This window comes from Meriones unguiculatus, chromosome 17 (assembly GCF_030254825.1).
Source record: "Meriones unguiculatus strain TT.TT164.6M chromosome 17, Bangor_MerUng_6.1, whole genome shotgun sequence".
Classification (NCBI taxonomy): domain Eukaryota; kingdom Metazoa; phylum Chordata; class Mammalia; order Rodentia; family Muridae; genus Meriones; species Meriones unguiculatus.
In genome coordinates, this window is record NC_083364.1 from 36,688,803 (window position 1) to 36,702,017 (window position 13,215).

Here is a 13,215-nt window from a genome sequence, read left to right on the forward strand (position 1 = left end):
TTTGAGACAGCTTTTCCTAACAGTGCAAGATAAGTGAGTTCCAGACAACCAAGAACAAACTAATGAGAGAAAGAAATCAGCTCAGGTGGGGATCAGCTTCCTGCCTGTTAATTCAGGAAGGAAGAGTGAGAGTGAAAATGCAGGTCATTTTGTGGGTAGAGGCAGGATGTTGAAGAAATTTAGAGATGATGGTTTCCATGCCACTGTCATTCAGAAGTAAGTCCAACCCCAAGGGAGAGAGGAAGGCAGAAATAGTATGTAAGTAGATAAACAAGTAATGGGCAATGTTTATGACAACCTACACAAATCTGGTTTTTTTTGTTTGGTTTTGTTTTCTTTGTTTGTAGGATTTTTGGTGGTGGTGGTTTGGGGGGCAGGGGACGGGGCTCACTATCCCAGGCTAGCTTGAACTCCGGCTCCTCCTGCCTCTGCCTTCCAAGTACTGGGATTGCAGGTGTGTGCCACAAGCAGCTACCTTCATCTCCTTTACCCAGTGGGGTGATACCACGGAAAAGACAGCATGCTCACATCCTTCAAAGGTAGCTGATAGCACTGGGAAAAGTCCTTAGTAGCATGCAAAATTTGAAAGAAAAAGTTACATTCTAGAAAGTGATAGCAAATATTTTAGGTTCTTGTGGGATATTATTCTTTTAAGTATTTTTGATATGAAATATACTAACATACACAAAATGCATGGAGGAACAGTGACTCTCAGATGCCTGTATCCTGGAGTCAGCAATATGGGGTCTCTCGTATTTGTAACATTGTCTTTTTTATCTTGAAAGTTGAGGATATTATTCCTGTGTATTCCACTACAAGTTCCTGTAATATATAAACCTGGGAAAGGAACCATTGACAAAAATTAATACTTGAAAAATATTTATACTGTCTTGTGTATTATCATGTCCTCCTTTGTTCTCCTCCTTGGTCTGTTAACCTAAGCCTTTTTCACACCTTCTACACAAGTATGTGGTTTCGTGGCGTAATGCCTCACACCACAGGAAGCGCTGGCAGGGACACCACGACCTTCAATAGGAAAAGAACACTTTAACCAATGGTGCTGGGACCAGGCCAAAATGGAATAAGACCTAATTTAATAGCTGAAACCATAAAGCACTCAAGATAAAGCAGATGTGGACCTTGATAATACTAGATTAGGAAATGATTCTTAGGTCTAACACCAGAAGCTCCAGCAACCAAAAAGAAAATTTGGACTTCATCAAGAAATTTAAAACTTGTTCCTCAAAGAATATTATCAAGAAAGTACAAAGATAATTCACTAAATGAGAAAAAAATTTACATTTATTGTATGACTATTCAGTATCCAGAATACATAGAGGAACAGTGAATGGCAGAATAGGAAAAAGGCCATAGAGAAAAGCCATAGTTTAAAAAGAGATGAAAAAAAAAGTATTTCTTAGGACAGAAGTTTAATGCTTTAATTCCAGCATTCAGGAGGCAGAGGCCAGCCTAGTCTACAAATTGAGTCTAGGACAGCCAGGGCTATTACACAAAGAAACCATATCTTGAAAAAACAAACAAACAAACAAAAAAAGTATTTCTTCAAAAAGATAAACAGAGGCAAAGGAGCATATGGGGGATGCACGACATCACATGTCATTAGCAAACTACTGACTGAAACTCTGAAGAGATGACTGCATACGCAGCACTCAGTACCAGCAAATCCCAGCAAGGACATGGGGTTTGAGGAATTCAGTCACTGCCAAGAGACAGTAAATGATTCAGCCAGGTAGGAGGATACTTTGGGAATTGCTAATAAAGCCAGAGATGTTCTTACCATACAACCAGTTAAGATATTTACAAATGAGTTGAACTCCTTTTTTGTTGTTGTTTTGTTTTGTGTTTGTTTGAGACAGGGTTTCCCTGTACAACAGCTCTGGCTGTTCTGGAGTTTGCTCTGTAGATCAGGCTGGCTTTGAACCCACAGAGATCCGCCTGCCTCTGCCTCCCTGGTGCTGGGATTAAAGATGTGAACCACCACAATCTAGCTTGAGTTGAGATCTTATTCCTGAAACAAAAGCCTATACAGAGATGCTCATATTGGCTGGATAAACAAGCTGTGGGAGATCAGAGCAGCTTATTTAAAGGATTTATTTAACACTGAAAACAAATGAGCTACAAGCCATGAAAAGACATGGCTATGAATTAATGAATGGAAGAAGCCAATCTGAAAAGGCTTCTGTACAACTACAGCTATATGAGGAAGGGTGAGAGAGACAATGTGATGAGGGGTGGTGGCCAGGGTTAGCACAGTAAAGAGCAATGAATATGCAGAAGACAGGACTACTAAGTCAAGCCGTGTGGCGCTGTGGTGATAACGTTCCTTCCCTCTCCCTTCATTTCCCCTTTCTTGCAGTGCTAAAGATCAAACTTAGGGATTTTATGCACGCGTGCTAGGCAGAATATACTTACCAAAAAGAGCATACAGTACCAAGAGTGAACCCTAATGTGAGCTATGGATTTGGGGAAGCAGTAGCATTCCCATGTAGATTCACTGGTGTGACCAATATATAACTTTGATGGGGGATACCGTGAGTCTGTAAAGGTGGGGAGAGTCCAGGAACCTTTTGCACCCTCTTCTCAATTTTGCTTTAAACCCCATACCTAAGTCTGTTTAAAGAGAGAGAGAGATTCTGATATACACTATAACATGTATGAGCCTTGAAAATATTATGTTAATATGACATAGGTTTGTGTTCATCAGGAATGGGAGACAGGGACAGAGCGGGGTGATGGAAGAGTCCTGAAATTAGATCGTGATGGCATGACCTTGTGTGTATTCTAGAGGCATGTGTGCCCGTTAGGAAGATTAATTTCATGTTGTGTGGATCGGATCTCACTTTTTAAATCACATAGAGACACTGAAACCAAAGCTCTACATTCCAGGCATTGTGGCTTACTGGCATGTACCTTCGCCTGAGTTTCCTCGCCTGTAAAGGAGAGGTAACAGCGGTACCCATTCCACGGAGGTTTCTGAGGCTTCACTGAGCTACTCTATGGAAAGCCCTAGTATAGCCCCTTAGCATTTGTAATTATCAACCACGTGTTGGGATTTTATGTAAAACCTGAACCAAAGTCTAATGAGAAAAGATTGACTGTTCACAGCTCAGTCCTTCATTCTGTTGCTTTTGAAAGAAGGAAAGTCTCATCAAACCCACCAAGTGACCGCACAGCTCTGGAAAGCCCTGGGAACCCTGTCTTCAGTGCTTCCTAATAAAAGCCTGAGGTTCCCCCACCAGCTTTAGTTCCGCTGGTAATACCCACTTTTTACTTCTCTTTTGTGAAACTCGTTACTTAAAATATTTCGTTTATCTGTCTTCCTCACTAGATTAGAATTTTTAATTTTTTTTATTTGGTATCTTGTCTGTTTATTTGAGACAGGATTTCATTGTGTAGTCCTGTCTGGCCTGAAACTCACGTTGTAGACCGGGCTAGCCTCAGATTCATAGAGCTCTGCCTGCCTCTGCCTCCCCAGGGATTAAAGGGTGCACCACCACGCCCAGCTTATCTTTATTTGTGTGTGTCTATGTTCCATTATGTGGGTACCCACAGAGGTCAGAAGAAGACCTGGGGTCCCCTGAAGCTGGAGTTACAGCAGTTGTGAGCTGCCTGACATGGGTGCTGGGAACTAAACTTGAGTCCTGGAAGAACAGGACATAGTCTTAACAGCATCTCTCCAGGCCTAGAGCAGAAATTTTCTGTAAACAGAAAGATGTTTGTCTGTTCTGTTGTGGTTAGCATTTAGCAAACAGTGTCTAGCTTATGACAAGAAACACCATCAAGGGGGAATCAGGATATATGGGGGAATGCCTACCCGGGGGTGGAGTAATATCTTAGCCACTCTCTCCTTGGTAACTTATATCAGTTTTTGAAAATTGCAATGGAACTATGTTTTCTAAATATGAAAGTATTTCCCCATAGAGCGGTATAGTTCTAGAACTTCTGCAATTTAAAGCCACCCCTCGCTGCAGTGACCCTGTTAGAAATAATCTCAGTGTCACACGAAGGAACACTCTTAAGTTTTGTCAATGCAATTCTTTTTGTTCAGAAACAATGCAACAGAACCAAATCGGGCCATCCACACAGGAGGGCCTTCATGGGTCCTTTCCCGGTTTAGGTGGGTACTCTCTCCCCTAGTTGCTGGGAGTTCAGCCATACAGTCGGATGTGCTTTGCTAATCAGTGTGAAGGGGAAGAGGAAGGATCAGGAAATAAGGGACTTTTTTGGTTTTTTTTTTTTTGAGACAGAGTTTCTCTGTGTAGCCTTGGCTGCCCTGGAATCGCTGTGTAGGCTGCCACTGCCTCCCTGAGTGCTGGGATGACAAGCATGTGCCACTGCGCCCGGTGAAATATGAGTCTTTGCTGGCTAAACTGCCCTTGACTGAAAAGCCCTTTCTCACTGTGTAGCAGGCTCCCCCAGATCCCACTTCAGCAAGGCCCTTACACATGTGCGGCTCTGGCCATGGCCTCCTGGGTCCCTCCTGAGTCGCAGCTCTGCGTGTTGCTAAGACCTGTAGCAGCTGCAGGATCGGTTAAAGGCGCTTTCTTTGCATTGTTCCCACAGCTGGTACAAAGCAAATTACAGCATGGCTGAGAAACTGGACTGGGGCCGAGGAATGGGCTGTGAATTTGTCAGGAAGAGCTGCAAGTTCTGGATCGATCACCAGAGGCAAAAGTAAGAATGTTTCCACCCCATATCTTTGTGCAGTTAATTGCTGACTGTGTTATTTGTCGTGAGCATAAAATACCAGCTCATGTGTATAGAAAATGTTCTAGAAGTTCTTCATAATAAATCATAGCTACAGGATTGCTTTGAGTCACATACTAGAAGAATCCACAGTAAGGTGGCCAGAGCGCCTGTGAGCATTCTTTAGCTTATAATTCATAAGCACATATATTTTTTAAACTTTTTGCCTGTCTCTCATTTTTACTATTTTCTTTAGAGAACGCACACATGAATATACAAGCAAATGTTGATTCAGTATCCAGAAACTGGACTAAGGATGTAGTTTAGTAGTAGAATGCCTGTCTGGCATGTGCCAAGGCCTGGGTTGGATCCCCAGCCCTGAAAATGAAATATTCTCTTGATTGGGGTTCTAAGAACTGGAAGCTTATGCTAATCGCCTGTCAAGCTCTTTTAGGTCTGAGTATCACGTTTAGCATGGGTACACACACAGAAAGAGAGAGGAGACACAGATATTCCTGTAACTATAACCCTAATCTGAGCAGTTACGTATATGAAGATGTAAACACACATGAAAGCCGCGATTCCCTGTAGTTAACTTCCTGATAGGGAGCATCTTGAAAAGCTGGCCCACAGCGTTCTCCCAGGGCACTGGCATAGGCTCGATCAGACTGAGAACACTCTGTCACAAGGACCACTCAGTTGCTGATTTAGACATGTCCACTCCCCCCCAACCTAGCCCCTCCTTAAACTCTGGAAACCAGCAATCTATTGTCCATTCCTGTATTTTGAAGAATGCAGAAAGATGTCATGGAAAGTTTAAGCATTAAATGAATGTTATATGTGCCCTGTGAATGGCATTTTCCACTTAATGTTTACAGTCAACCACATTATTGTGTGTATCATTAGTTTGTGTTTTTGTTTCTCTTTGCTTTTGAGACAAGGTCTTACAATGTCTGTAGGCTTTGCTAGCTTAGTACAAAGTGGGCCAGGATGGACTTAAACTCAACAGCAGTCTTCCTGCCCAGCCTCCCAAGTGCTGGATTACAAGGATGAGGAACCATGCTAATCTGAGCTTTTTATGGCAGTAGTTTTCCATTATACAGATATGCCACAGTTCGTTTAAACAGTCATATTTTGAAGACATCTTGGTCATTTCCACTTTGGAACTATTGTGAGTAAAGTTGCTATAAACTAGATATGGCTCACAGAGCATGTGTATCATGTTACTTAACATTTTTTATTGATTGATTGATTCACTGGTGGTTTTGCCTGCATGTATGTGTGAAGGTGTCAGAAACCTTGGACCTGGAGTCGCAGAAAGTGAGCTGCTATGTGAGTGCTAATCAAAGAGACATCCCCTGTTCCTCTTACTAGAGGGCCCACTTGGATACTGAGCTGCCATGGGCTATATCTGAGCAGGGGTTCTAGGTTATTGCCATGCATGGTCCTTAGTTGGGGTATCAGTCTCAGAAAAGACCCCTGGGCCCAGATTATTTTTGGTTCTGTTGCTCTCCTTGTAGAGCTCCTGTGCTCTCTAGGTCTTATTATCTCTCCCTTCTTTCATAAAATTCCCTGCACTCTGCCCAAAGATTGGCTATGAGTCTCAGCATTTGCTTTGATATACTGCTGGGTAGAGTGTTTCAGAGGCCCTCTGTGGTAGGCTCCTGTCCTGTTTCCTGTTTTCTCCTTCTAATGTCCATCCTGTTTGTCTTTCTGAGTGAGGATTGATCATCTTACCCAGGGTCCTCCTTCTTGCTTAGCTTCTTTAAGCGTACAGATTTTAGTATGTTTGTCCTATATTATATGTCTAATATCCACTTATAAGTGAGTATATACCCTGTGTGTCTTTCTGCTTCTGGGATACCTCACTCAGGATGGTCTTTTCTAGATCCCACCATTTGCCTGCAGATTTCATGATTTCCTTGTTTTTAATTACTCAGTAGTATTCCATTGTGCTTTCATTTTCATTTCGCTCATCTTAGTCTTGTTTCTCTCAAAGACGTCAACCTACAAGTAGCTGGGATTTTCCCTGTATCTTTATTCCTTTCTAGTTTAATTATGTTATTACCTGGGAGTGGTCTTGGTATGCTTTCCCATCATTGGGTAGCTAGTGTTCGGTCCAGGGTGTGGCTTGCTCAGTGCATGTTCCCTTTGAACTTGAAAGGAGCATGCAGCCCGCTGTTGGTGAGAGTGCTTCTAAGCTGTCCGTGCTGAGCCTGCCCTCTGACCCTGCATGCTGACAGGTGAGATCTGCAGGTCAAGGTGAAGGTGCCTGTTCCTTACGGCAGCTCTAGCAGCAGTACCTCGTGTTTTGATGGTTTTGGTAGATGTGACCAGGCTGGCTTCAAACTCATGATCTTCCTGCCACGGCCTCCCCTACTTACTCACCTGCAGCACCGGAGCAAGCTGCACTCTTAAGTGTAAAGTAGACTTTCCAGTGACACGGTCTGGGCCTGAAGATTGCTCTTTCTAAGAGTTCTAACATTGTGAACTAAGCTTCCGTAATACGTACAGGCTACTCGTGTTGTCTGTTTCACACTGAATAAATTGTGGCACTTTATGGTTTCTTAAGAGATTGGTCTATTTTATTATCTGAGTTATCATATCTTTGTATATAAGGTTGACTTTACCTGTAACCCCTGTTACCTTTTAATTGTCTGTCAGGCTGCTGTGACGCGCTATTTCAGTCCTAAGACTGGCAGTGGGTACCTTCTCTCTTTGTTTCTTTCCAGAAAGTTTTTATTTTATTAATCTTCCTTAACCATCAGTGTTTGGGAACTGCGGATATAGCTCAGTCAGCAGGGTGTTTTCCTAGCGTGCCTGAAGCATTGGGTTTCATCCTCACTACCACATAAGCTTGGTGTGCTGAAGCAAACTGTAATCTACTCCAGAGGTGGAGGAAGGAGGAGCAGAAGTTCAAACTCATCTTCATCGAGGCCAGGCAGCGTCCATTTTGATTCATTGCTGTCATGTGCTCTGTCCTCACACTGGCTGCTGTTCTTTTCTTCTGCATATTTCTTTCTGCTGTTCTGGCCATTTGCTCCTTTCTTCAGAGTCTGGAACTGTTTGGTTAGAGACATTGCTTCTTTCCATGTCTTTAATAACTGTATGTCTCCTGAACTTCAGTATGCTGTAGCTTTCTTTTTTTTCTTTTTCTTTTCTTCTTCCTTTTTTTTTTTTTTTTTTTTTTTTTTTTTTTGACACTGTTTCTCTGTGTAACCCTAGATTTGCTTTGTAGAACAGGCTGGTCTCAAACTCACAGAGATCTGGCTGCCTCAGCCTCTCCAAGCGCTGAGATTACAGACATGCACCACCAAGCCCAGCTCTCTGTAGCTTTCTTCTCGTCTAGTTAAAAGTATTTTTCCCAAAACAACTTCTTTGACGTGTGGCTTATTTACTAGTATGTCATTTTCAAGGGCTTGACAGTTTCCATGTCACATTTTTGCTCTTGAAGCCTAGCCTGATTTCAGCGTAGTGGAGGAGACGCTCTATGACTTGAGTTGTTCTGAACTTACTGTGGCTCAGAACAGGCTTTGTTGTGCTGTGTGTTCTCTGAGCACTTAGAAGGAATTCATATCCTGCTGTTGTTTGGTGGAGTGCTATGGCCAGGTTCATGATGTCTTGTGTGTTGACGGTGCTAACTCCTTTTATGGCCTTGCTCATTTCCTACTTCTTATTCTTAATGATTGTTTTAAATATTTTAAATTTAAATTTAAATTACTTTGAAAATCTGTCTATATTATTTTGCATGTCCACACTGTGTGTAGGGGGTGTGCATGCCATGGCACTTGTGGTTGGTCAGAGGATACTTCCCCCACTTTTCTGTGGGGTCTGGGGAAGAACTCAGCCCGCAGGAAACACCCATGAGCTGCGCGGCTGCTCCGTCCTCAGCTGCAGAGCAACTCTGCCAGTGCCCTAACCCTGAGGCCCTAACTACACTCTTAGCCTGCACTCTGCTCTCTCCTTTTCCACGTCTTTTGCTTTTGTTGGTTCACTGTAACTCCAGTGCCAGGGCTCCAGCAGACTGCAGTTGAACTTCAAATGAAGAAGAGAGAAAAATGCAGCTGTTCCGTCTGCCATGAAGGAGAAATGAGACGTCATCCTTTTATATTTTAAAAATGTCCCCACAGTAATTGAGCTCATTCAGACTGTGGACCTACAGAACTGGATTTTAGTGATGAGGGTGCAGAAAGGTTTAATGGAATTTTCTTTAATAAGGTGTAATAATGCTCTTAGTATCTAGATGAATCTTCCACATCTATGTTCAGCATCCCTCTACTCTGGGGAAACTCTTGATAACTTGATTAGAAATTTACTATAACCTGTTAAACTGGGGATTATAGCCGAAAAGACAGTCTCTCTAATGGACCTGTAATACTTTCTTTCGAATGTGATGCCGAGATGTGCAGACCCTCCATTTAGCAGGCCGTTGCCATGGAGCATAGAATGACAGCAGCTTGCCTTTCTCGTGCGCAGGAGGCAGGTGCCAAGCCCGTACTGCGACACGCTCAGGAGTAACCCCCTACAGCTGACGTGCAGACAGGACCAGAGAGCCGTGGCTGTGTGCAACCTGCAGAGGTTCCCTAACCCGTTACCGCCAGAGTACCAGGTAACACCAGTTCCCAGGTAACACCAGTTCCCAGCACAGCTTCAAGAATTGACTTTTTAAAAAGGACTCTCTGTTTTAATTTAAAAAGTAAATCAGCCGGGTGCAGTGGCATACACCTGTGATCCCAGCACTCAGGGAGGCAAGAGGCAGTCGGATATCTATGAGTTCAAGGCCAGCCTGGTCTACAAAGTAAGTCCAGGACAGCCAGGGCTACACAGAGAAACCCTGTCTCAAAAAACAAACACAAAAAAAACAAACAAAAAGTAAATCTCTTAAATTTTTTATGGTGTACATTCCTGTGAGTTCTCTATGTTAGAAAAAGAAAGACACGCCTTGCAGAACCCTCTTTTCTTCAAGGCTAATGTGCTGCTCATCAGTCACACAACACCTAGCTGTGCCTTGGGACAGTGGCCACACGAACTCCAGGATCCTGACCCATCTCCCCAGCAGTGGGATCACTGGGCTTCCCCTGCACCATCTGCATGGATCCCGAGTATCGGACACTGGTTCTCGTGTCTACCAGAAAGTGCTTTGGCCACTAAACTGCCTCCCCAGCTTCTAATCTGATCTTCTGCTTTCTAATTATTGCTAACGCCTCCTTCTTTAAATTTCTCTCATTTATTCAGAAAGCAAAAATCTTAAAAGAGAATAATTTAGTTACTCTGATCCAGCTACCTAGCAGACGGAGGAGGGCACAGGTCTTAACACAGCTGCTCTTGAGAGGACCTGGGTCCCATCCCCAGCACCCACGTGGTGGCTCACTGCTCTCTGTAACTCCATACCAGAGCTCCAGCAGACTGCCTGCCCTCTGTCGACATGGAGTGCACACACTGTACACTTACATACAAAATCCTTGAACCCAAAATAAGTAAATAAATAAATCTCTTCTAAAAATAAAAGGTGGCTAAAATGGCTCCATGTATCCAGTCTGAGTCTCTGGCTGACCTTCATTCCCTCATCTGGACCCAGGTGTGGCACTCCTAGGCGCGAGACCCCGTCACAAACAGCAGCCAATCAAATCCTGTTCGTGGTCTCTAAAGTCCTTGAGCTCCCTTCGCCACTCACAAAAGAACCCTTAGTGAGACATAGTGTCTCAGCAGTTAATTGCAGTGACGTCTGCTCAGTTGTGAGGTTCCAGCTTGCACTCGACCTCACTGAGTACAGCAGTGGCAAAGCAGGATGTTAGCATAAAGAGTGTTTTATTTTTCCAGGCAGGGTGATCTGTCGCCCAGGCTGACCCCTAAGTCAGTCAGTCCTTCCTTCTCTGTCTGCCAGTGTTAGGATTTACAGTCAGTAGCCTTGCTGGAACAATGTGAGACCTTTGCAATATACTTGGCTCCTTGCTCCCTTGGTATTCAGACTGTTTCAGATAAATAGCTTTAATTTTTTCAAGTTTTGTTTTTTTTTTTTAAGATTGCTTATGAGGGCTGGAGAGATGGCTCAGAGGTTAAGAGCACTGTCTGCTCTTCCAGAAGTCTTGAGTTCAATTCCCAGCAACCACATGGTGGCTCATAACCAGCTATAGTGAGAGCTGGTGCCCTCTTCCGGTGTGTAGGCATACATACAGGCAGAACACTGTATAAATAATAAATAAATAAATCTTTAAAAAAATAAAAGATTGCTTATACTTTTTCTATGTTTATTATTTTTGCTGTGTTACATGGATGGCCCCAAACTTCTGAACTCCAGTAGGTCTCATGACTCGGCCTCCCCAAAAAGGGAGTGAGGGTTACAACACAGTCCATTGTGCCTAGTATTTCATATTGAAAATGTCTCCACTTGGGCTGGAGAGGTGGCTCAGTGGTTAAGAGCACTTGAGACCTCTTCCAGAGGTTCTGAGTTCAATTCCCAGCAACCAAATGGGGGCTCCCAACCATCTATAATGAGAACTAGTGCCCTCTTCTGGCATGCAGGCAAAACATTGTATACATAATAAAAAAATAAATCTTTTTTTAAAAAGATTTCACTTTATGCATTAGCTTTACATTATAACAGCCCTCTTCTTCTTTCTGTTTTTTGTGCCATTTGTTTGTGAGTCAAGGTCTCACTATACAGTCCTCACCGTCCTGGAACTTATTACATAACACCTGTCTCTATCATCCAAGTGCTGGGATTAAAGGAATGTACCACCACACATGGCTCTGTTTTAGTGCGTTTTTTTATCTTTGCTATGCATATACTTTTACCTCTTATTAAAGACAAAGCAAATATGCATATTAATGAGGTAGATGTGCAGGCTTATTTTCACATAAATAGTTAAATCTTTGCTGTAGGACACAGAGCATTGTCAGTGTTTTCCAGAATTATCAATATTTTTTACTTTATAAATACCATTTCACATAAATACGTAGTACAAAATGGCTAAAGTATGTTTATGGTCATTTCCAAAATTGTTGGAAATTCTGAGCCAACCCCAAGCCAAAATTCCTTTACTAGTTTTATGAAACTCAAATCAGCAATTCAGAGAGCAAATGTTTTGTTTTCTTTTTTGAGACGGGGACCCTCTACATAGCCCTGGCTGTTCTGGAACTCACATTGTAGAACAGGCTGGCCTCTAATTCACAGAGATCCACTTGCCTCTGCCTCTCAGGTATTGGGGCTAAAGGTGTGCACCACCCTGCCCAGCCTAGACAGCGATTTTAAAGACCAAACATTGTAACACAATGCAATCCAAAGATACCCTGAGTTGATACTTGATGCTAAAGAATAAAAACGTTTTGGGTGTTAGTCTTGTCTTCCTTCTAAAACAATCAAATGCATCATCTTAAGAGGTACTTAATTATCTTACCGCTTATTGCTAAGGCTGTGGCACCCTGCAGATCCGCTGTGCGGTGTATGAGACCATCTTTATTGTACGGCCTGTGGAGAACACTGCACTACCATTTCATGGCGCCCAGCACTGGCAGGGTGCTGTCATTGTCTGTGGTCATGTTTTGACATGACAGAGCGGCTCTTACTCTTCTCGCCTCCTGTGATTTCTTTGCAGTACTTCGATGAGCTCAGCGGAATATCCGCAGAGGATTTGCCTTACTATGGGGGGTCAGTAGAAATCGCTGACTATTGCCCCTTCAGTCAAGAATTCAGCTGGCATTTGAGTGGCGAATACCAGCGCAGCTCGGACTGTAGAATACTGGAGAACCAACCAGGTTAGTGATCTAGTGACGTGAAGGGTAAGTGCATTGTATAATGTTGTTTTTCTTTTTGTTGTTGTTGTTTTGTTGTGTGTTTGATTTTCTGGGTTTTTTTGTTTGTTTATTGAGGCAAGGTTTCTCTGTGTAGTTCTGGCTATCCTGGAACTCACTCTGTAGACCAGGCTGGCCTCGAACTCAGATCCACTTGCCTCTGCCTCCCGAGTGCTGGGATTAAATGCGTGCGCCGCCACCACCCGGCCTGCATCATACAGTTCCTATTACCAATACAAAATAGTTGTTAAGCAAACAGTCCCATAGCCAAATGACTTTGAGTAAGTGTCTCCTGTTGTCTGTCTTTGTAAAATTACTTAACTTTTGTCTGTTACTTGATTTCTCTATAAGTTATTACAAAAATTAAATGGAGAGATGGCTCAGAAGTTAAGACCACCCACGATTCTTGCAGAGGACCTGAGCTCAATTCCTAGCAGGCAACTCCCACCTGCTTGTTCTGTCTTCAGGGGATCTTACTCCCTCTTCAGGACCCCATAGGCCCCTACACTTAGGTTCATATAACCACACACAAATACACATATATACACATTTTAAAATAATAAAAATAACTTTTTAAAAACAGCCAGAAGGCAGCTGGGCAGTGGTGGGACACAGCTTTAATCCCAGCACTCAGGAGGCGGAGGCAGGCGAGTTCAAGGTCAGCCTGGTCTATAGAGCAAGTTGCAGGACAACAAGGGGTGCATAGAGAAACCCAGT

At 43.2% G+C, this 13,215-nt stretch overlaps 1 protein-coding gene across 2 annotated transcripts in view; it reads left to right on the forward strand.

The window, feature by feature from the left end:
- The window catches only part of Lmln (leishmanolysin like peptidase), a 57,208-nt gene that overhangs the window by 30,477 nt on the left and 13,516 nt on the right, over positions 1-13,215 (forward strand). For both annotated transcript variants that reach the window (XR_009586957.1, XM_021651543.2), the window contains exons 12-14: positions 4,585-4,695; positions 9,184-9,316; positions 12,303-12,462. Coding sequence is in view for 1 of the 2 variants with exons in the window: in XM_021651543.2 (XP_021507218.1) it covers positions 4,585-4,695; positions 9,184-9,316; positions 12,303-12,462 (404 nt within the window). In the remaining variant the exon portion in view is untranslated. The remainder of the gene's footprint in view (positions 1-4,584; positions 4,696-9,183; positions 9,317-12,302; positions 12,463-13,215) is intronic.